General features: G+C 47.1%; 1 protein-coding gene and 1 long non-coding RNA gene across 2 annotated transcripts; one reads left to right on the plus strand and one right to left on the minus strand.

Moving 5' to 3' along the window:
- Positions 1 to 1270: 1270 nt before the first annotated feature.
- LOC309376050 (cytochrome P450 2G1-like) lies at positions 1271 to 22377 on the minus strand. Its single transcript, XM_081922203.1, has 9 exons — positions 21937 to 22377; positions 21446 to 21608; positions 17997 to 18146; positions 12533 to 12693; positions 12138 to 12314; positions 10404 to 10545; positions 9195 to 9382; positions 8174 to 8315; positions 1271 to 1626 (listed from the first exon to the last, which is right to left on the minus strand). The coding sequence occupies exons 1-9, from the start codon at positions 22111 to 22113 to the stop codon at positions 1445 to 1447; spliced, it is 1482 nt and encodes a 493-aa protein (XP_081778329.1). The 5' UTR covers positions 22114 to 22377; the 3' UTR covers positions 1271 to 1444.
- Positions 18153 to 20008, plus strand: LOC309376264. The gene is made up of 2 exons (XR_014171132.1): positions 18153 to 19320; positions 19430 to 20008. It is a non-coding gene; the product is annotated as an uncharacterized lncRNA (long non-coding RNA).
- Positions 22378 to 23691: the final 1314 nt, after the last annotated feature.

Consider the following 23691-nt stretch of genomic DNA (forward strand, 5'->3'; position numbering starts at 1 on the left):
GCCTCTGGCCTCCTCAGCAGCCACAGCTCTTGGAGCTGGAGTCAGTCAGGGTCTTGCCCTCCCAAGGAGGTGGGGAAAACCCTGCAAGGCAGCGAACAGGTCTTCCAGGACTCACAGCCAAGGTATGTGTTATGTACAGAAGTTCTCACCCTGGGCCAGCAGGGGGATACTGTAGATAGTTTTCACTGAGGTCCACATATGCAAATAAGGGATTGAAAGTGACGTTCAGTGATTGGATAGTTACAGAACGTTGTTACAGTTGTTTTGTACTGGAGCTCTATGTAAGCAGGCTGGCTGAACCCTTCAGTTCAGTTCAGTTCTGGCCTGTGAATAAACAAGAGCTGTTTGAAGAATTGCTGTGTCGTCTGATATGTTCACCCACAACTTAACAGTTGTTGTTCAGTCGTGTCCGACTCTTCGTGACCCCCTGGACCAGAGCACGCCAGGCACTTCTGTCTTCCACAGCCTTACACAGTTTGGTCAGACTCATGTTTGTAGCTTCGAGAACACTGTCCAACCATCTTGTCCTCCGTCGTCCCCTTCTCCTTGTGCCCTCCATCTTTCCCAACATCAGGATCTTTTCCAGGGAGTCTTTTCTTCTCATGAGGTGGCCAAAGTATTGGAGCCTCAGCTTCACAATCTGTCCTTCCAGTGAGCACTCAGGGCTGATTTCCTTCAGAATGGAGAGGTTTGATCTTCTTGCAGTCCATGGGACTCTCAAGAGTCTCCTCCAGCACCATAATTCCAAAGCATCCATTCTTCGGCGATCAGCCTTCTTTATGGTCCAGCTCTCATTTCCATACATCACTACTGGGAAAACCATTGCTTTAACTATACGGACCTTTATTGGCAAGGTGATGTCTCTACTTTTTAAGATGCTGTCTAGATTTGTCATTGCTTTTCTCCCAAGGAGCAGGCGTCTTTTAATTTCGTGACTGCTGTCACCATCTGCAGTGATCATGGAGGCTAAGAAAGTAAAATCTCTCAGTGTCTGTACTGTGTTATCTTCCATTCAGAGACAGAGAGAAGATGTTTAGACTAAACTGACACATACACAACCCTGCATATCCCAGGCACTTCCTCCAATGTGTTTGTATACTCACATATATCTTCTTTAAAGATCTTAAATTCTCCTCTTAAGACATTCTGCATTTCTCCCACAGTATAAAATATTAAGTGAGCCACCTCACCTATTTGTTGCTTTCTTCTCCCGGTTAATACTCTTTTCTTTTTCTACCATGAGAAAAATCAAGAACAGAAGAAGCGCAAGCAAGGAAGACTCCTTTTATATTGAGATTTACACATAACACACTTTAGTCACAGTGATTTTCAAAGCTGTTTTTCAGCCACGAACCTTCATTGTGTTAATATTATCTCCCAATCAGAGAGATAGAAGAGGCACCTATATCCCCCAAATATCTCACGCTCATGCAGCAGGGACCATTTACCGTGGAACCACGCAAAGATTATAAGGCCGGGGAAGCTTTGAACTGCCTCGCACATCCGCTGAAATGTCTATTTCCTCCCTCTCTTGGAGGGATTTTAGGTGGAAGTTTTGCAACACCGTTGTGAGGAATAGGAAGAGCTCCATACGGGCCAAACCTTCGCCAAGGCAGACCCTTTTCCCTGGAGAAACAAAAAATAGGCTTTTATTATGTATTTTGTGTTTTCATTTTGTATTTTTTATGTTGTGAACTGCCCTATGATCTTCGGGTGAAGGGCAGTGTTATGTGCTGAGTTGAATAGGATCCAAAAGGATCTGATTGGTCCTAGAACAATAGGGTCCAGAATGCAGCAGTCTGATTGGTCCACAAGAGTCACCCAATCCAGCTCCAGCTGGAAGTGAATCCGCAACCTGATGGGCCTACAGGAGAATCCCAGAATTAGCCAATCACGTGGGGCCCATTGTGTAAATAATGTATATAAAGCAGACATTCTGGGGGAACTGGCATTCCTCCTCACCACTATGAGCTGAATAAAGAGCATGAAATCCACTCTCAACTCCGAGTATATTTCAGGCAGTATACAAATTTAATAATAATAATAATCAGGCCCCTGCAAAGGGTGGGAGGGGCAGCTGGGGACACTTGCCCTGGGCTTCCGAATGATAAGCTGGCCAGGGGCCCTGCTAGACTTACGCTGCCATGCCAGGAACACCCTGTTACTCCCAGCTGATGAAGAACCCCTGCCCTGGGCCACAGACAAGCTCTGCACTGGCCTGGTAATTATAATACAGTGGTACCTCAGGTTAAGTACTTAACTCGTTCCAGAGGTCCGTTCTTAACCTGAAACTGTTCTTAACCTGAAGCACCACTTTAGCTAATGGGGCCTCCCACTGCCACTGTGCCGCCGGAGCACGATTTCTGTTCTCACCCTGAAGCAAAGTTCTTAACCCGAGGTACTATTTCTGGGTTAGCGGGGTCTGTAACCTGAAGCGTATGTAACCTGTAATAATATTAATTTTAAAGCATTATTCCTCCAAATGTGGTGGTGGCCCAGAGGGCCACAATAAATGTGATAGTTTGTGTCCCTGTAACTCCTTGAGTGTGTTTCTAATAGAGGAGTTATGGTAATCTGTTGCCTTATGAAACTGATGATTTTGCAGGCTGCCCCATTGGGGCAGGAATACAGCTAACAGGTGAATCAGAGATGCAGCTCACAGCTGGGACATTGGTTGCTATATGGTGCAAATAGCTACATGTAATGTGGGTCCCCAACATGCATACTAACCATGTAACAGAACACGGTGAGATTTAGATGCCCCAGTGGTCCCTGGCTATGCCAGCGGTTCTTTGTGAGCAGTGTTATGGAAATTACAGGGGGGGCACATCTTTAAAGTTGTTAAATGTTACAAATATTATGCATAAATGTATCCTTTCAACTTGACAGCTCAGGGAAGTTACCTAGCTTTAACAATCATATAAAATCAACTCCTTTGCCAGTTTCCTCCATTTCAACACTATTTTGCCCTTGGAAAAATGACTCTTTTCCCTGCCACTTCCTCAAGTGTGAGGAAAATGTATACACACCTCCTACCCCAGGTCGTTGGCCAAGGAAAGCCTAATCCCATCACCAGACTTGCCAAGGGGCCCAGACATGCAAAGGAACTTCTATTGTACTTTGGGTGGTGGGACTTCAGAGGTGTTTGCCTAGGCTCATCTTATACCTGAGTCTTGCCCGGACATGTCTGCTTATGCTAATCTTGTACCAAGGACTTGTCTGGACATGTTTGCCAAGGTGAAACTAGTGTAACCCCTGTCTACCCCTCCCCTTTTGTGACATGTCAGTGATGTAGCAATGATATATTGTGATAGGAATTTTATGGTCTTAGATATATGGCAATGTTCATAACTGCACATCCAACCTGGAACCATTTTGATTCCTAAACTGACCAAATGTTTTCTCTGCAAGGTCAAACTGGAAAAGTCTCCCCATTGTCTCTTTCCTCACAAATCCTGTCTTAAGGACACATTTAAGATATGATTAAGGTTTGAGCCTGTGACCTGGCCCAGGAAATAAGTATTTTACCACTACAAAAGAATGGCCAGGCTCCCCAGGAAATCCAATCAAGTAACCTGCCAGACAGGAGATAAACAAGGACAAGAGAAAAACAACATTTAAATTTCTGTGATGTAGGTGGGATGTATCTTGAGGGGTGGTCTTAGGTTACACCCCTTCTGTGATGCATGCATAATGTTTCTGGGGGTGGTCTTGATCTAAAGGTAAAGGTAAAGGTACCCCTGCCCGTACGGGCCAGTCTTGTCAGACTCTAGGGTTGTGCGCCCATCTCACTCAAGAGGCCGAGGGCCAGCGCTGTCCGGAGACACTTCCGGGTCACGTGGCCAGCGTGACAAAGCTGCATCTGGCGAGCCAGAGCCGCACACGGAAACGCCGTTTACCTTCCCGCTAGTAAGCGGTCCCTATTTATCTACTTGCACCCGGGGGTGCTTTCGAACTGCTAGGTTGGCAGGCGCTGGGACTGAACGACGGGAGCGCACCCCGCCGCAGGTATTCGAACCGCCGACCTTTCGATAGGCAAGCCCTAGGCGCTGAGGCTTTAACCCACAGCGCCACCTGCGTCACCGGTCTTGATCTACAGGGTGGCAATTTCAGAAGTCTTTATAAGGCCTTGCACATCATTTTTCTGGGTCCTCCTCCTTTCCTGCGTGTGAGGGGAGCACCCTGTTGCAACAGATCAATAAAGATCAAGCTTACTAGCTCAATATTCTCTGGTTGGCCTCTGTTATTTTCTCCTACCAATAGGGAACCTATGTAAGGACTCTATATGGGCTCTTGGATACCCCATAAGGGAAAAGGGCATATTTTTTATTTACAACAGTATCAATGATGCTGTATGAACTGTATTCTGGGATTTGGTGGGGAAATTTTAAAAGTCATTGCCACCCCATCCTTGGGGTTCAAAATTCCTTTTTGAACCTGTTGCGCAATAAACTTTGGTCTACAACTTTGGTGGCTGGGCTCCTTCCTTTATTCTGCAGGCACCCGCGGGCTCTGCCCGACGAGCTGGGGGACTGAGCAGCCTCACACCTAGAGTCTGCTTTAGAACACACACACACACACACACACACACACACAACGTGGAGAGTTATTTACAGCAAGGTTGACGTGTTCCTAGACTTTGCAAAAGACAGCAGTCTCTGAGAAATGGATTGAGAAAGTGAGAGTCTGGGTCTAATCTTGAAACTTGCTTCTAAATCCTCATGTAGTGGTGGGGGTGGGATTATTGGGACTTCAGCTTTTGCTTATGTAGCAGTTTATAACCTTCCTTTGGACATGCACACATATTATACACGTGACTTGTTTGTTCAATACTATAAATACCCAGCTCTGGTTGGAGTTGGGGCTTTTTGCTTTTGGGAAAAGATCCCATGAAAAGCCTGCTGCGGCAAATAAAGGCTTTTCTCGGAAGAACCCATGTCTACTTTATTGGCAAAGATTCCTGCTACACTAACACAATGCCCATCCAAGACTTAAAGGTAAGGTAAGGTAAAGGGACCCCTGACCATTAGGTCCAGTCGTGACCGACTCTGGGGTTGTGGTGCTCATCTCGCTTTATTGGCTGAAGGAGCCGGCATACAGCTTCCGGGTCATGTGGCCAGCAGGACTAAGTCGCTTCTGGTGAACCAGAGCAGCGCACGGAAACGCCGTTTACCTTCCCGCCGGAGCGGTACTTATTTATCTACTTGACCTTCATGCTTTCAAAATGCTAGGTTGGCAGGAGCAGGGACCGAGCAACGGGAGCTCACCCCGTCGCGGGGATTTGAACGCTGACCTTCTGATCGGCAAGTCCTAGGCTCTGTGGTTTAACCCACAGCGCCACCCACATCCCAATCCAAGACTTATTTTCCTATTAATTAACTGGACATCCTTGCCCTTCTCACTCTTTCTTTCCTCCTTCCGATCCTTAATTGCTTCTAAGGTTTAGCCGAGCCAGCCCTTCTGAGGCATCTAATCATAGCCTGCATTTTTATCAAGGCTTATATTTTGATCAGGGTCTGTATTTTAAAATGAGCTTAAAGATTTTCAAATGTTTTATGCCAGGCAGAAGACCAGCTGCCTAAGTACTTTGGCAAGATGTTTATCCTCCTGGACAAGGGGGCCCCCTGATTTATAGCAGAAAACAATTCTCAAAGTCGTAAAAAGGGAATTACAGGCTGAGAGCAAAGGTTACACTGACCCTACATATTACAGAATATAAAAAAGCTGAGAAAAAACATACCGTATTTTTCGCACCATAGGACACACTTTTTCCCCTCCAAAAATGAAGGGGAAATGTGTGTGCGTCCTATGGTGCGAATGCAGGCTTTCGCTGAAGCTGGAGAGCGAGAGGGGTCGGTGCGCACCGACCCCTCTCGCTCTCCAGGCTTCAGGAGAGCCCCACCGCTAGCCCCACAAGCTCGGGGGACAGCGGGGAGGCGGAACGCCGCCATCCCGCTGTCCCCCGACTTGGTTAGAAGGCTGGCGGGGGGAGAAGCCTGCTCCTCCCCGTCACCAGCTCCGCAAACACGGGAGACAGCGGGAGAGGCGCAGCGCGCCGTTCCCGCTGTCTCCCGACTTGGCTAGAAGGCTGGCGGGGGGGAGAAGCCTGCTCCTCCCCATCGCCAGCCCCGCAAACTCAGGAGACAGCGGGAGAGGCGTAGCGCGCCCTTCCCGCTGTCCCCCGACTTGGCTAGAAGGCTGGCGGGGGGGGGAGCCTGCTCCTCCCCGTCGCCAGCCCTGCAAACTCGGGAGACAGCGGGAGAGGCGCAGCGCGCCCTCCCGCTGTCTCCCGACATGGTTTGGAGGCTGGCGGAGGGCTTCCTCCTCCCCCAGCCCCGCAAGCTCCCAGGGCGATGCCAAAGCTGCGCGCAGCTTCGGCATGGCTCTGGGTCCCGTTCTGGGGGAGGGGGAAGCTCGGGCTTCCCCCGCCCCAGCCCCGCGTCTCCAGCCGGGAGATGGTCGCGGGGGGCTGCTTTAGCCCCGCGCGCGCTCTCCCAGCTGGAGTGGTGACACGCGCCTATGGAGGCTCCTGCCATAGGCGCGCGTCACCTCTCCAGCCGGGAGAGCACGCACGGGGCTACAGCAGCCCCCCGCGACCCTCTCCCAGCTGGAGAGGTGACGCGCGCCTATGGCAGGAGCCTCCATAGGCGCGCGTCACCTCTCCAGCCGGGAGAGCACGCACGGGGCTAAAGCAGCCCCCCGCGACCCTCTCCCGGCTGGAGAGGTGACGCGCGCCTATGGCAGGAGCCTCCATAGGCGCGCGTCACCTCTCCAGCCGGGAGAGCACGCACGGGGCTAAAGCAGCCCCCCGCGACCCTCCCCCGGCTGGAGAGGTGATGCGCGCCTATGGCCGCTGCTCCCTGACCTGCTCTTTGGGGCTGGTGGTGGGCTTCCCCCGCCAGCCCCAAAGAGCAGGTCGAAAGGAACCTGAAGCCTGGAGAGTGAGAAGGGTCGGTGCGCACCGACCCCTCTCGCTCTCCAGGCTTCCAAGGTAGTCGCCTGAATGCACCTTAAATGGCACCTTGTTTTAGAGCGGGATAACAAAAGGGGGAAAATTCTCCCACTCTCTGCGCAGTGCTTCCTGCCGCTTCGCTGAAGGGGCTCTGGGCAGAGAGCAGAAGAATTTTTTTCCCTTGTTCTCCCCCCTCTAAAACAAGGTGCGTCCTATTGTCCGGTGCGTCCTATGGTGCGAAAAATACGGTAATTAAGAGTTAGTAAATAGTAAAATAAAACCATGTGCCTCCCATTAAACTTGAGCCATATCTTCCTAAGGTTAAAGAGCAAATGGAGAAAGCAACTGGCTGGAGAAGGGGAGTGTAAACAGAAGAAGAGGCTTTTTCCTATTTTATTTTGAGGCTGTAAACTGTTCCTTCCTTTTTACTTTGAGAAGGTTTATTCTTCTAAAAAGCTATCTATGATAAATGTATGAAATATATTGGCTTAAATGTAATTATGCAAAGGATCTAGAAAGAAAGAAATGTTAAATTTTTATTTCATAGAGTCTTATAGCTGTAGGAGACCAGAGGGGCAAACGAGCCCAGCCCCCTGCCAGACAGGAAATGCCATCGAGCACTCCTGACATATGATTGTCAGGCCTTTGTTTAAAGACCTCCAAAAAGGAGGTCTTTCATTGATGATGCATGAGAATGTGAACCCAAGATCTCTGACATCTGTTTAAGATAAAAATTTAAAACTATTAACCATCTGTTTTGGAGGGCAATAGGGCAAGGAGGGCAAGAGGTGAGCTGGTAATTAAGGTTTCTTGTTGAGACAAATGTAAGATATATGACTACTTATTTGTCATTTATAGATAGAAGAATATATAGCTTTTTGTTTCCCATAAAAGGCAATAGGAAATGGGTGTATCTTTTAGGATTGGTTCTAGCAAACAGCCAATGGGAATTTCAACCAGGCTGATTGGACAGAGGCAGCCAAAGGAGGAGCAAGGAGGCTGGGCTGAGGGAATATAAGTGCTGGCCATAATGGCAGGAGCCCAGGCCAGAGCTTGGTAACCATATACCACTGTGCCTCTCATTTATTTGCCTGACAAATAAATTATTATTTTAATTTCTCTATTGCTGCGTTGAATATTTCATTCCAACTAAGCGTTAACCACAAGCAGGGTGCTACACTCCCATGCATCCCTCCCTACCATGAGGCTGATGTTCAATACCTGTTGAAAATGGGAGGGAGGCCTCATTCTTCCTGAAGGACCCTCTTTCATCCAGGAAGTGACGAGGATTGAACTTCCTCGGTGTCTCAAAGTGCTGGGGGTCATGCAGGGAGGACGACAGGAATGGCACTACTGTGGTTCCCTGAAGAGGAAAGACAGAGACCGCAAAAGCAATGGTTGCTGATATATAAAATATATCAGAATTGGAGAGTAGCCACTACCAAAGGCGGCATGGACTTTGAAGGTTTTGAATGTTTTTAATGTTCTGTTGAAAGCCGCCCAGAGTGGCTGGGGAAACCCAGCCATATGGGTGGAGTAGAAATAAAAAAATAAATAAATAATAATTGCAACTGATTCAGTTCAGGGCCTTCTGTTTCCTCTTTATCCTGCATTTGGCCTTTCGCCCTGTGCCAGACCCACCTATAGCTTAAACCTCTTGAACTTTCTGCATTAATAATACAATAAGAAACGTAGTTAGTTCAAACCTCCTCAAATGCAGGAGTGATGATGGCTCAGGTTATTTAAGGTAAGACAGCACAATTATAACAGGATGTTGTGTGTGACTGAGCTTGCTGCCATACTAAAGTCCTTCTACAGTGATGAGGGACTGCTTTTCTGTCCATTAGGCGTGATTTGCACCACAGGCATCTTGCCTCACTGATTAGTCCTCGAGTTTGCTGCACTACGCAGATGCACGTGACCTTCTGCTTCCTGTAAATGATGGAAAGAGGAACCACAACCATCTAGGCCAGGCATAGGCAAACTCCGGCCCTCCAAATTTTTGGGACTACAATTCCCATCACTCCTGACCACTGGTCCTATTAGCTAAGGATGATGGGAATTGTAGTCCCAAACATTTGGAGGGCCGGAGTTTGCCTATGCCTGATCTAGGTCACTGCAGCTTCCTACTCTTTCACAGGGGGGGGGTGCAAACACACATGTACACAGCTGCATCTGTACACTGCAGGTAGTATTTTGGACCTGACACTAATGCTTCTGTTGGCCACATGGCTCACCGCACCTTGGGAATGCTGAAGCCCCGGAAATGTGTGTCACAGGTCACCGAATGAGGAGGCGCCAGTGGGGAGACGTCTACAAAGCGCTGGATCTCATGAATGACAGCATCCGTGAAGGGCATCTGACTCCGGTCCTCTAAGGAGGGGCTGCGGTTCCTCCCAATGACCCGGTCAATCTCCTCTTGGACCTTAGCTGTAAAGAAGAGAGAAGGGTTAAAATGATATACTGTGGTACCCAGGCGGTGGGAAGTGGTTAGATATATACATTTATAGGAGGAGGAAAGATTTTTGATAGCCTTTCTTTCCTTGGTGATCACTCTTGGCTGATTAAGATTGTCTTCCATGAATATGGTCTTAACAGTGTGTCCATAAGTGACTGTGGAGGCCAATTCTGGATCCACACATCCTTCCACATTAGGGACATAGGTTTATGGGGGCAAATTGATCACGGTGAGGATTTGCCAAACGTATCTCCCTTTCATTCTGAGTTCGTGCTTCTTCAAAGTTCCCTGATGCCTTTGGTAGAGGCTGTTCTCCAATTCTGATATATTTTAGATCAGAGCAGTGTAGAAAGTAAAATCAAAATGGAGCTCAAGGTTTGCACACAGAAGGTTATTTTTCTGGCATCTCCAATTAAAGGATTCATGTAGAAGCTGATGGAAAGAACCAATCTCCATCTGAGAGCCTAGCTGCCAGTCAAAACAGATAAGAAGGGGCTAGACTGGGGGTAAGGAAGACCTTTTTGAAACCATGGACTGCAGTCTTTTGTGTAGAACCTTTCAGGGACCACATGACAATGGTGGATAGAACCAAAGCCAAAAGTGGATGGAGCAACAGGTGTGACTCTCTTAACACTGGACAGTCGGCTACCTTCCGGTCATGCAAAAGACAACAACCTGCCCCATCATCTCAAGAAACTGCTACGAATGGTCTAAAACTACTCCAGATTATTCCCAGCAGCAATTTCACATCAAACCACCACTGTTCCAGTGTGAACCCTAGAATAGTAGGAGTGCTTGCCATAGATGTTCTGGCCCCAGGGTGATCAAAGAAAGGACCTGGGCAGGCTAAAGTTCGGGTTTCATCCCAGTGGAACTTTCATAGGCTAGAGCTAAAAGGGAGTCCTGGTTTATTTGGCAAGGAAGGAACCCATAAGGCAGCCCAAAAGATGGGCAACAAGACTGAGCGAGGAAGATTTGGTCTTGTTTTTTCACCTTCTATCTCTGGGTATCGGAGGAGGATGAGAAGCCCGTATCTGAGGGTGCTGCTGACTGTCTCTGTCCCTGCAAAGAACAGGTTAAGAACCGTAACAGCCAAGTTCTCATTATGGAATTCCGAAGTTGGGTTCCCTTTCTCCTGACACAGGGAGGAAGAAGAGGAGAGAAGAAGAGAGCAAGTTATACAACCAGGAGCCAATCAGCAATCCTGCACAAAGATTATATGGAAGGCTGGTGTATGGCCAGCAGGATTTGCTTTCCGTATATTTAGATCAATTATGAAAGATCAACTGTGCTGTATATTATCAACCTCTATTACATAGAAATATTTTGGTTTATACATTCCCCTGAATGAGATTGACTGGATACAAGTTAATGAAAATGAAGACATCTCTGCATGACCGCTCTGGCAGGAAGGTAAACGGTGTTTCCGTGCGCTGCTCTGGTTCGCCAGAAGCGGCTTAGTCCTGCTGGCCACATGACCCAGAAGCTGTACGCTGGCTCCCTTGGCCAATAAAGCGAGATGAGCGCCGCAACCCCAGAGTCGGTCACAACTGGACCTAATGGTCAGGGGTCCCTTTACCTTTACTTTTGAGATTGGCTTGGTAAGGAACCAAGAAGTGTTTGGCCGTAAATTTCTATTTTTCATTTTTACACTATATTATGGCAGCTGTTTCTAGTCCCCCTCACCTTAGATATCTGACTCAATAGAATTTTTATTCTAATCCCTTGTAAGTTTTATAACTTTTGTAAAGTGTGGTTGAACAATACAGTGGTACCTTAGGTTACAGACGCTTCAGGTTACAGACTCCGCTAACCCAGAAATAGTCCCTCGGCTTAAGAACTTTGCTTCTGGATGAGAACAGAAATCATGCTCCAGCGGCGCAGCGGCAGCGGGAGGCCCCATTAGCTAAAGTGGTGCTTCAGGTTAAAAACCGTTTCAGGTTAAGAAAGGACCTCCAGAACGAATTAAGTACATAACCAGAGGTACCACTGTATTATTATTATTACCAGGCCAGTGCAGAGCTTGTCTGTGGCCCGGGGCAGGGGTCCTCGGTTGGCTGGGAGTAACAGGGTGTTCCTGGCATGGCCAGGAAAAAGAAAAGCAGGAAAACCCGCTTTTCAATGCTGGACATTGGTGCAGGAGCTGCTCAGGTGCCTGGGGCGGTGTGCCCAGGGGCGGGATGAGCTGCCCATAGGGGCAGGGCACACCGAGGGGCCTCCAGAGTCTGTCTGCCTCCTCCCACTCAGCTGCTCTACAGTTGGGGGAGGGGGAGGAGTGGGCGTACCATTTGGGCAGCGCAGAGCCTGCGGGCACCTAAGCTACCACATCTCTCCCAGGAGAGATGCGTGGCTTGGGCGCACTGCAGGCCCTGCGGTGAGTGCCGCCCAGCATTTTCTCACCCCCCTCAGTGGTGACACCCAGGGCGGTCCACACCCACCGCACACCCCTTGCTCCGCCCCTGATGCCGGACCAGAACAAATGGCGGTTTGGGTTTTTCCATGGATTGCTGTTTGCTCCGATTCATTGGCAAAGAGTAATGGAGAAACCAAAAAGGGGCCAAAAAGAAAAAGGGGGAAGCATTTAGACACGGTGCTTTCAAGTGTGGACCTGTGCCTAGAAATGCAGCACAAAATGAAGTCTGGGTGAGCCGTTTATGGCAGAACAAAGACTGGTGAGAAGGTCAACCTCCAATAACTGGGAGACACACGGTTCCCCGCAACAAGTACCTGCTCCATTTTGGCCAGGAAACAGTCAATGAAGTCCCGGGGACAATTTGGATCGAAGGATTCCCGGTGGATCTCGACCCTCTGAGAGATGAAGTTTATTAACTCCTTCATGTACTTGGGACCTTCTTGATGAGGCCCAGGCAGGATCCGCATCAGGCCCGGGAAAAAATTCTTCATCTTTGAAGAAAAATAACAGACGTAACTGTCTAAGCTTCCTCACTGTATTGCACCCCATGGTCTGGACCCCTTAATGCCCAGGCCCTGTACTATGCCCTCCCAACCCACACCCAAATAAAAATGAGCCATTTTTTTAAAAGTGGAGGGCATGAAATAACCAGGTTACGGGAGGCTATGGATGCATTCTCTTGTCCCAGGTGAGCAGGTGCCTCCATTACCTGCGATGGTGCGGAAGTCACAAGACGGAAGGATTTGTTGATCACATCAAGTAAAAAGACAAACTGTTTGTCTTCATATTCGAACCGCTGGCCAAACACCACAAAGCAGATAACATTGGAGACGGCATGGCTGAGGTAGAAGGTCGGGTCAAATGGGTGCCCTGCGGAGGTGGAAAATGGGGACAACATCACCTAAGATGCCAGGATGCATCCTGTGGTTTAAAGGAGTAATAGTAATAGTAATAATTTACTTATACCCCACCCATTTGGCTGGGTTTCTCCAGCCACACTGGCAGCTCCCAAAAAAATATTAAAAACACAATAAAACATCCAACATTAAAAATTTCCCTAAGCAGGGCTGCCTTCCTCAGGAAAAAGAATATACCTAATGGACACTTTTATATGCCTGTTGCTTTTGTCCATGGAGTAAACACAGAATAATTATACCAGAAAGATATGGATGCCTCGTGTACCCCAGGTAGTGTGGTTCCTGACCTTGAGCCAGACATCCTGGAGAGTGAAGTCAAATGGGCCTTAGAAAGCTCTGCTAACAACAAGGCCAGTGGAAGTGATGATATTCCAGCTGAACTATTTAAAATTTTAAACGATGATGCTGTTAAGGTGCTACATTCAATATGCCAGCAAATTTGGAAAACTCAGCAGTGGCCAGAGGATTGGAGAAGATCAGTCTACATCCCAATCCCAAAGAAGGGCAGTGCCAAAGAATGCTCCAACTACCGCACAATTGCACTCATTTCACACGCTAGCAAGGTTATGCTTAAAATTCTACAAGGCAGGCTTAAGCAGTATGTGGACCGAGAACTCCCAGAAGTGCAAGCTGGGTTTCGAAGGGGCAGAGGAACCAGAGACCAAATTGCAAACATGCGCTGGATTATGGAGAAAGCTAGAGAGTTCCAGAAAGACATCTACTTCTGCTTCATTGACTATGCAAACGCCTTTGACTGCGTCGACCACAGCAAACTATGGCAAGTTCTTAAAGAAATGGGAGTGTCTGATCACCTCATCTGTCTCCTGAGAAATCTCTATGTGGGACAAGAAGCTACAGTTAGAACTGGATATGGAACAACTGATTGGTTCAAAATTGGGAAAGGAGTACGACAAGGCTGGATTTTGTCTCCCTGCTTATTCAACTTATATGCAGAATTCATAATGCGAAAGGCTGGGCTGGATAAATCCCAAGCCGGAATTAAGATTGCCGGAAGAAATATCAACAACCTCAGATATGCAGATAACACAACCTGGATGGCAGAAAGTGAGGAGGAATTAAAGAACCTTTTAATGAGGGTGAAAGAGGAGAGTGCAAAATATGGTCTGAAGCTCAACATAAAAAAAAGATCATGGTCACTGGGCCCATCACCTCCTGGCAAATAGAAGGGGAATAAATGGAGGCAGTGAGAGATTTTACTTTCTTGGGCTCCATGATCACTGCAGATGGTGACAGCAGTCACGAAATTAAAAGACACCTGCTTCTTGGGAGAAAGGTGATGGCAAACCTAGACAGCATCTTAAAAAGCAGAGACATCACCTTGCCAACAAAGGTCCGTATAGTGAAAGCCATGGTTTCCCCAGTAGTGATGTATGGAAGTGAGAGCTGGACCATAAAGAAAGATGATCGCCGAAGAATGGATGCTTTTGAATTCTGGTGCTGGCGGAGACTCTTGAGAGTCCCATGGACTGCAAGAAGATCAAACCTCTCCAACCTTAAGGAAATCAGCCCTGAGAGCTCACTGGAAGGACAGATCCTGAAGCTGAGGCTCCAAGACTTTGGCCACCTCCTGAGAAGAGAAGACTCCCTGGAAAAGACCCTGGTGCTGGGAAAGATGGAGGGCACAAGGAGAAGGGGACGACAGAGGATGAGATGGTGGGACAGTGTTCTCGAAGCTACCAGCATGAGTTTGACCAAACTGCGGGAGGCAGTGGAGGACAGAGGTGCCTGGCGTGCTCTGGTCCAGGGGGTCATGAAGAGTCGGACACGACTAAACGACTAAACAACAACAATGGACACTGGTGCATTTAGCTAAAAATAGCTCCTGAATGTTTTAACAGCATCCAGAAATATGCAAACGATGCTTCTCCAGCTAGATGAAGCCAAATAAACCTCTGCACATGGGCAGGATCTTGCCATGCCGTGGAATACTATAAAGCTTGGGGGCTGTCCTTCCTCTTAATTAGACAAGATATAGAAAGTCCCCTCAATTCTATTAAAAACTTTCCAGAGGGGCAGAGAAAGAAGAAAGATCATTTGACATTTAAAGAATACACTCTTATTTAATATTAAACTGTCAAGGCGTAGGCAGAAAACACAGAGGGTTATATCCACCCTCATGTGCAAACTGTGCCCCAGAAAATGAAACTCTATATAGTGAATTTCGAGAGATCCTTAAGACAATGACTTGGAAAGTTGTGGTAAAAGAGAGGCAGCTATGCCTTTTCAATAGCTGAGGGAAAAGCCTAAGGAAATAAGGAAAAGGGACAAGGCCATCTTGCAGTTTCACCCAGCAATGCAATTCCAAGCCATCCTCTGAGGAACCTTCCAAATTCCTCAGGGACTCGTGAGGCGTGTGTAGTAATTAATTTATTTCAGAATGAGGCATGTGTAGTGATTTATTTCAGAATGAGGCATGTGTAGTGATTAATTTATTTCAGAACGAGGTGAGGCATCTGATCAAGGCCTGTATTTTAAAAATGAGCTTAAAAATGTTTTGATGCCAGGCAGAAGACCAGCTGGCTTTGACAGATGTTTATCCTCCTGGACAAAGGCCCCCTGATTTATTTATAGCAGGAGCCAAAATTCTCAAAGTTGTAAAAAGGGAATTACAGGCTGAGAGCAAAGGTTACTAGGTTACTGACCCTACAGAATACAATCAAGCTGCAAAAGCACTAATTAAGAGTTGGTAAATAGTAGGATTCATTGTTTAACAAAATATAATACCATGTGCCTCCCATTAGAGACTTTAGCCACATATTCCTAAGGTTAAAGGGCAAGAGCTAATGGGAAAAGCAGCTGGCCAGGAAGGGGGGGTGTAAATTTACTAAGTTCCTTTTTACTTTGAAAAGGCCTTTGCTTCTAAAAATCTATATATGTTATGTATGAAATATATTGGCTTAAATGTAATTATGCAAAGGATTTAGAAAGTAAGAAATGTTAGATTCTTATGTTAGATTCTTATTTCATAGAATCATAGAATCATAGAGTTGGAAGAGACCACAAGGGCCATCGAGTCCAACCGCCTGCCAAGCAGGAAACACCATCAGAGCACTCCTGACATATGGTTGTCAAGCCTCTGCTTAAAGACCTCCAAAGAAGGAGATCTTTCTTTGATGGTGTGTGAGAATGTGAACCCAAGATCTCTGACCTCTGTTTAAGATAAAAATTTAAAACCATTAGCCATCTGTTTTGGAGGGCAATAGGGCAAGAAGGGCAAGAGGTGATCTGGTAATTAAGGTGCCTTGTTGAGGCAAATGTAAGATATATGGCTACTTGTTTGCCATTTATAGATAGAAGGAAACATAGCTCTTTGTCTCCCATAAAAGGTAATAGGAAATGGGTGTATCTTTTATGATTGGTTCTAGCAAACAGCCAATGGGAATTTCAACCAGGCTGATTGGACAGAGGCAGCCAAAGGAGGAGCAAGGGGGCTGGGCTGAGGAAATATAAGTGCTGGCCATCAGGGCTGGAGGGGGCAGAGCTTTGGTAACCATATACCACTGTGTCTCTTATTTATTTGTCTGACAAATAAATTATTATTTTAATTTCTCTATTGCTGCATTGAATATTTCATTCCAGCTAAGCGTTAATCACAAGCAGGGTGCTACAGAGGCATGTCTAGTCATTGATTTCTTTTGGAGGGCCGAGCTGTTCAGAAGGGCTTACTCTGGGGGGCAGGAGGGCAGGAGAACCTTTTGAATCCTCCTTAAAAAAACAAAATCCTGAGGCAACTCCTGTGGCCCTCTAAAGGCCCCTGGCCTTGGAAAGGCTCCCCTCACCCTCCAGGCCATGAGGAGAGAGAAAAGGGAGAAAGGAAGAGGCAGCTCCTGGCATAAAGGCAGCCATTTTGAGCCTGGCGTTCATCTAGCCTCTTCATGGCGGGAGAGAGGAAAAAGGCGGGAAAAGGACTCCACTAGAGGATGGCTCCCTGGTATCTCCTCAGTTTGCTCACATCCCTTGTCTGGTCTGAGGAGAAAGAAAAATGGGTCTTATTTCTCCACAGAAACAATCCTGGTTCCTCACCAGATGTCTCACCCCTCAAGTCGAAGGAAGAGGGAACGGAGGCAGACAAGCCCAAGGTTTATACAGGGGTCAGCAAATTGTTTTGCCTACGCATGGTTTATAATAATGATGATAATTTATTATTTATACCCCACTCATTTGGCTGAGTTTCTGAGGGAAGGCGCCGGGTGCTCAGAAAACCACAGAATCTGGCACCACAATGGACCCCTCTGTGGTGATTAAAGCCTTTTTTGCACATCTGGGCTGGAACACAAGGAGGAAGGAGATCCTTTACAGTGGTACCTCGGGTTAAGTACTTAATTCGTTCCGGAGGTCCGTTCTTAACCTGAAACTGTTCTTAACCTGAAGCACCACTTTAGCTAATGGGGCCTCCCGCTGCCACTGTGTGTTTTCTGTTCTCATCCTGAAGCAAAGTTCTTAACCCGAGGTATTATTTCTGGGTTAGCGGAGTCTGTAACCGGAAGCGTATGTAACCCGAGGTACCACTGTATATGCCACAATCTTCCTAGGGGACTAACGCCATCTCCTGAAACCAGATGACAAACTCTGTGGGCAAAGCGGCAGATGCAAAGGAGGAAAGCCGGACCCACTTATTTGACAGGGGACTGAATGACTGTGAGGAAAGCATGGCGTGTGTTTTGGCAGGTTGAGCGGCCGTTCCTCAGTTACAACATCGTTTTCCTCGCCTACTGTCTTGAAAGACCTACATTGGCTCCCAGTATGTTTCTGAGCACAATTCAAAGTGTTGGTGCTGACCTTTAAAGCCCTAAACGGCCTCGGTCCAGTATACCTGAAGGAGCGTCTCCACCCCCATCGTTCTGCCCGGACGCTCAGGTCCAGCGCTGAGGGCCTTCTGGCGGTTCCCTCATTGCGAGAAGCAAAGCTACAGGGAACCAGGCAGAGGGCCTTCTCGGTGGTGGCACCCGCCCTGTGGAACGCCCTTCCAACAGATGTCAAAGAGATAAACAACTACCTGACATTCAGAAGACATCTTAAGGCAGCCCTGTTCAGGGTAGTTTTTAACGTGTGATATTTTAATGTATTTTTGGTTTTTATGGAAGCCGCCCAGAGTGGCTGGGGAAGCCCAGCCAGATGGGCGGTGTATAAATCATAAATTATTATTATTATTATTATTATTATTATTATTATTATTATTACTGCTGCCACAATGTCAAAAAGCACACGGCGCCTCTTCCGAGGGGAAACGTTCACCTTCCGTTTTCCTCAGGGCTTCCACCAGGAACTGGGCCTCCTCCTGGATCCGCTCCTCGATGGATCTCTTCCCCATCCCAAAGTTCCTCAGGGTTGTGAGGGAGAAGCGACGCAGCTGCCTCCACCGTTCCCCGTTGGTGGAAACCACGCCTGGAAATGGAGAAAAACGCCACACAAAAAAAGGCAGAAGACTGGGGGAGAAAAGATGGAGGCGCTACACGGAAAACAATGGCACACAGAACCTCCCTCTAGTTTAACAATCCCGTTCTCACAGGGGCAGGGGGGACATTTTCTTCACTACAAGTCAGGTCTAAAAGAAGATGGAAGGGCCACACAGAGAACAGTGGAAAAAGCAATGTTTTTCTGGTTTCTCAGAGATGAAGTGGGATAGAATCACAGTATTGTAGACATGGAAGGGACCCCAGGGGTCCTCTAGTCCAACCCCCTGCGTTGCAGCAGTTATAGAGGAAGCCCTGGCATGGAAGTCACCACACAGAAAGATGGAGGGACAGTTGGCATGAGGTGCGGGGAAGCAGACTTGTGGTATAATTTCACCCCCTTGAATCAGCTCCGGGGCAGCAGGCCTCTGGACCGCAGGAACCAACCACCAGGCCTATGGCTCTCCTTCTTGGGACCTCCCAACCATCCCAACAAGAGTTTGGCTTTCCAGTGGCAACAAGAAAGAAATGGAAGATGGAGAGAGAGAAAGTGAGAATGAGGGCAGGGAGGAAGAGGAAGCTGTGAAGGGAGAGAGAAGAAGCAGCTTACCTACATTAAATAGGGACGGGCATAAAATTAGATTCGGTTCACATTTAATTCACACTCATTTATACTTTGCAAAACAATAGGAGAACTGAAACACAGCCACACTTCAAAATTTGCACTTGTCCAAATCTTGCAGTGCAGTTCTCCAGCCAATATTTATAAAAACAGTGGAAAGCAGACATTAAAATATATTCGTGAAACAGTGAAAATAACATCAAAATGCATTGTATTGGGGGAGATTGCTTGCAAAGATAAAATGTGTACATTAGTCACAACGGCACACAAAAATGTGCTTACTAGGAGAAATCCGAACTAAAACACTGGAGAATTTTGGAGAGGTTTGTTGCTGTTTTTAAAGAAAAGTGGTGTGAAAATGTGGAGAAGTGGAAAAACGAGAAGTCTAGAAAAGCCAAATTGGTTGACCTTGCCATTCCTAGGAGTGAAATGGGGGAAAGTGAGAACACTGGAAAGTGAGAAAATCGAAAGTGAGTCAAATTTCTCCCCCATCCCTAGAAAAGGAAGATAGGAAAAATGCCTTGGAATGATAGAGTTTTAGAATGTTGGACTATTTTGATTGTTGTTAGCCGCCCTGAGCCCAGCTTCGGCTGGGGAGGGCGGGATATAAATAAAATTTATTTTATTTATTATTACTATTAGAGTTGGAAGAGATCACCATGAACTTCTAGTCCAACCCCCTGCCATGCAGGAATGCAGGAATACTGAGTCAGACCACTTAGTCCATCTAGCTCAGATAATACTGAGACTAGAACAGTGGGAAGGATGAGGTGTGTGTGGCAGAAAGAAGGCGAAAGGAAGGAAGGAAGGAAGGAAGGGAGGGAGGGAGGGAGGGAGGGAGGAAGGGAGGGAGGGAGGGAAAAGGCCATGCAAACCTTTTCCTCTTCTTTCCCCCCACACCTTGGCTCCAGACCACTTACCACAGTCATGCACATCACTGAAAAGTTTCCTATAGTGGAATGCAATTTCCAGGCTAAAAGTAGTCCTGAGCTATATTAAATTATAGAATCACAGTGCTGCTTCTCCCTCTGGTGGCTTCAGTTATAGGTTCGTGTTTTGGTATATCTTGTAAATCAAGTGCACCACACCTCTTGTTTTCTCATTTATTATGATGGTACTCTGCACTTGTATGTTATCTCATCGCAAATACCCAGATAAATTGCTTTATTGTTGCTTCTTGTGAATGTAGAATCCCAGGCTGGGCTGGGCTTGGTTTGATTTACTTTTTATATGTTTGACTCATGAAGTCCTATTTTATTATTGGGTTTACATGGATAATGTTCAAAAATAAGAAGAAAAAGACAGGGATCATAGAAAGCTGCCTTTTATCGAGTCAGGCATGTGGTCCACCCAGCTCAGTATACTGACTGGCGCCTGCTCTCCATTGTTTCAAGTAAATGCCAGAGACTGTAGCTGGGACATTCGGCATTCAGAGCAGGTACTCTTGACACTGAGCTATGGCCCTTCCTCTAATATTGCAAGATTAATTTCTCCCATCCCAGCTTTCAGTTGCATTCATTCACTCTATTTTCAAGCTGCCACTTAGAATCATAGAATCATAGAGTTGGAAGAGACCACAAGGGCCATCGAGTCCAACCCCCTGCCAAGCAGGAAACACCATCAGAGCACTCCTGACATGGTTGTCAAGCCTCTGCTTAAAGACCTCCAAAGAAGGAGACTCCACCACACTCCTTGGCAGCAAATTCCACTGTCAGACAGCTCTTACTGTCAGGAAGTTCTTCCTAACGTTTAGGTGGAATCTTCTTTCTTGTAGTTTGGATCCATTGCTCCGTGTCCGCTTCTCTGGAGCAGCAGAAAACAACCTTTCTCCCTCCTCTATGTGACATCCTTTTATATATTTGAACATGGCTATCATATCACCCCTTAACCTCCTCTTCTCCAGGCTAAACATGCCCAGCTCCCTTAGCCGTTTCTCATAAGGCATCGTTTCCAGGCCTTTGACCATTTTGGTTGCCGCCCTCTGAACACGTTCCAGTTTGTCAGTGTCCTTCTTGAACTGTGGTGCCCAGAACTGGACACAGTACTCCAGGTGAGGTCTGACCAGAGCAGAATACAGTGGAACTATTACTTCCCTTGATCTAGATGCTATACTCCTATTGATACAGCTCAGAATTGCATTGGCTTTTTTAGCTGCCACGTCACACTGTTGGCTCATGTCAAGTTTGTGGTCAACCAAGACTCCTAAATCCTTTTCACATGTACTGCTCTCAAGCCAGGTGTCACCCATCTTGTACTTGTGCTTCTCATTTATTTTTTTTGTCCAAGTGCAACACTTTACATTTCTCCCTGTTAAAATTCATCTGGTTTGTTTTGGCCCAGTTCTCTAATCTGTCAAGGTCGTTTTGAAGTGTGATCCTGTCCTCTGGGGTGTTAGCCACCCCTCCCAGTTTGGTGTCATCTGCAAATTTGATCAGGATGCCCTTGAGTCCATCATCCAAGTTGTTGATAAAGATTTTGAATAAGACCAGGCCCAAGACAGAACCCTGTGGCACCCCACTAGTCACTCTTCTCCAGGATGAAGAGGAACCATTGATGAGCACCCTTTGGGTTCGGTCAGTCAGCCAGTTACAAATCCACTGAGGGGTAGCATAGTCAAGACCGCATTTTACCAGCTTCTTTACAAGAATATCACTCATAGATAATCTTACCATAATCCCTGATGCTTTCATCCACACCCATCATCAGTCCTCTCCCTCCAAATGCTTCTGCATTATCTATGAGTGCTTCCTTTATGGTTCCATAACCACACAGCACCACAATTGGCCGGGAGCCCATGTAGACAGTGAAGACTGAGCCATACTGCTCCTGGAACTGCCAAGAGACAAAGAACACACCTGATACTTGGATGGAAAGCGACAGCGTGAAAGGGTGTGATTCGGTGGAAGACCACGTGCTTTGCATGCAGAAGGACCCAGGTCCAGTCCCTGCCATCTAAAACCCTGGAGAGCTACTGCCGGACAGTGCAGAGCAGAAGAAAACATGACTAGATGGATCAATAGTCTGAATCCCTATAAGGCAGTTTCCTCTTTTTCTGCAGTAACAAATCCTGCCTAGGGGTAGCTTCCACTCCAAATGGCACTGGGACACCTCCTTCACATAGCAGCCCCTAGCCCTGCTGGCAGCAGAGACCCACACTCACCTTCTGAAAAGATGTTATGATGTTCCGAACATCCAACTGGAGCAAATTGCCCAGCAAAGGCAATGGGGTGGGGCCTGGGGGCAGCTTGCCCTTTGTGGCATCTCTCCTCCGGATAAGGATAAGCAAGAAGGTGATGCAGGAGACCAGCAAGAAGGGCAACACTCCAAAGAGGCCCATTTGGGAGCTGACGGCCCTCGTTGAGTTTGCTGCTCCTGCTACTTTGGTTCTGCAAAGAAGTGGATGGGCATCCCAAGCGCTGCCTATAAATCAAAGGGGCCTGAACTCGTTTAAAGATTAACTATTTTCCACGAATGAGCCTGTGTCAAGAATAACAGGGAGAAAGGTCAGTTTGCATAACTTATCTATTATGAGTTTTGCCAGCACACTTTGGTGTCCTCTCCACATTGGTATCAGCAAGGAAGGCAACAGACGACACTCCTCATGACTAGAGAGGTTAATTCCCCCCCCCCCTGATTGCCCCAGGGCAATGATCTGAGTGAAGAAAAGTTCATTCAGTGACATTATTTTGGGGAGAAAGTCTACATAGTTTCATGTATTTGGGCTGTTCATTGACCAGAACTTTGCGGCATAGGGGAGGCTGAGTCTGTTCCCAGCAATAGCAGTGCCTCTGGGTTCAGTGCGCAGAGGCGACTCTAGAGGAGTGCATCCAGTGGGGTCATACCAGGCACAGAGCTTCTGGGTCTTACTGAAATTCAAGGCCAGCCTTTTCTCCCTGAGGCCCAGGATCTCCAGGATGTTGTTATTTGCAGACCGCAATGTCCTTCGTGGGGCATACCAGGAGAAATGGTCCCGTAGGTACGAGGTTCCTAGGCCGTATTGGGCTTTAAAGGGAAGAGCATCATTCCCAGGAGTCTTCTGACTCAGGAAATGTGGCCAGGAAGGTACAGAGACCCTTGCTGTTGGTTCAAGCATCCATGAGGCTTTATTTCTTTATTTTCTCTTTCTTTCTTTAAGTGTAAGAACCAAAACAAAACCGCTTTGCACAAGGATTTATCTTCAGGTGCTGCAAAACCCCTTTCAGCCCAGGCGCATCTCTACCTGCCCCACACCTGACATCATCCATGATGCCAAAGGTAGGGTGCGATGTGTGGCTTGGCCAAAAGGGCTTCAGGGGCCAAAAGGTACAGTCTGATAGGCCTAATTGGAGATGCCCCACTGCTGGTCTGGACATAGCTGAGCCAACCCTACACTCTGAAATTTCTGAGAAATTCAACTTCCCCCAGTATCCAGAGGATCTGTCTATCGCCTCTTACCTCCTTCCAAAAAATAAAAAGAAATGGGCTCTGACATCTAAGACAACTCTTAAAACTAATGCTTTTTCCCTAGAAAAATAGGTGCTGGTACTCACCATGGAATTGTTACACTAAGTACCACACTTTTTAAGCAAGAGAGAGAGGGGTACGGGTACTGCGTGCCCTTCAGCACCCCCTGGCAAAAAAGCACTGCTTAAAACAATTCCACTCGTTGATTTCCCCCCCTGCTGTCATCCCACAGAGAAAGCTTAGTTTCATTTCAATTGCACTGACTTCCATTTTGGAAACCGACTGCTTTTAACAAATGGGCTGCTGCCATTCTGCTCTTGCTGTGATTGTATGTGATGTGTGTGGGGTGTGTGTGGTTTTAATTTTATTCATGTTTAATTGTTTTATTTTATCCAAAAGCTGCCTTGAGTCCCTGTCAGGGGGGAAAGCTGAGGTATAAGTAAATTGTTGTTGTTGTTTGTTGTTAATAATA

The sequence above is a fragment of the Podarcis melisellensis genome, assembly GCF_964234715.1.
Source record: "Podarcis melisellensis genome assembly, chromosome: 8".
Taxonomy (NCBI): domain Eukaryota; kingdom Metazoa; phylum Chordata; class Lepidosauria; order Squamata; family Lacertidae; genus Podarcis; species Podarcis melisellensis.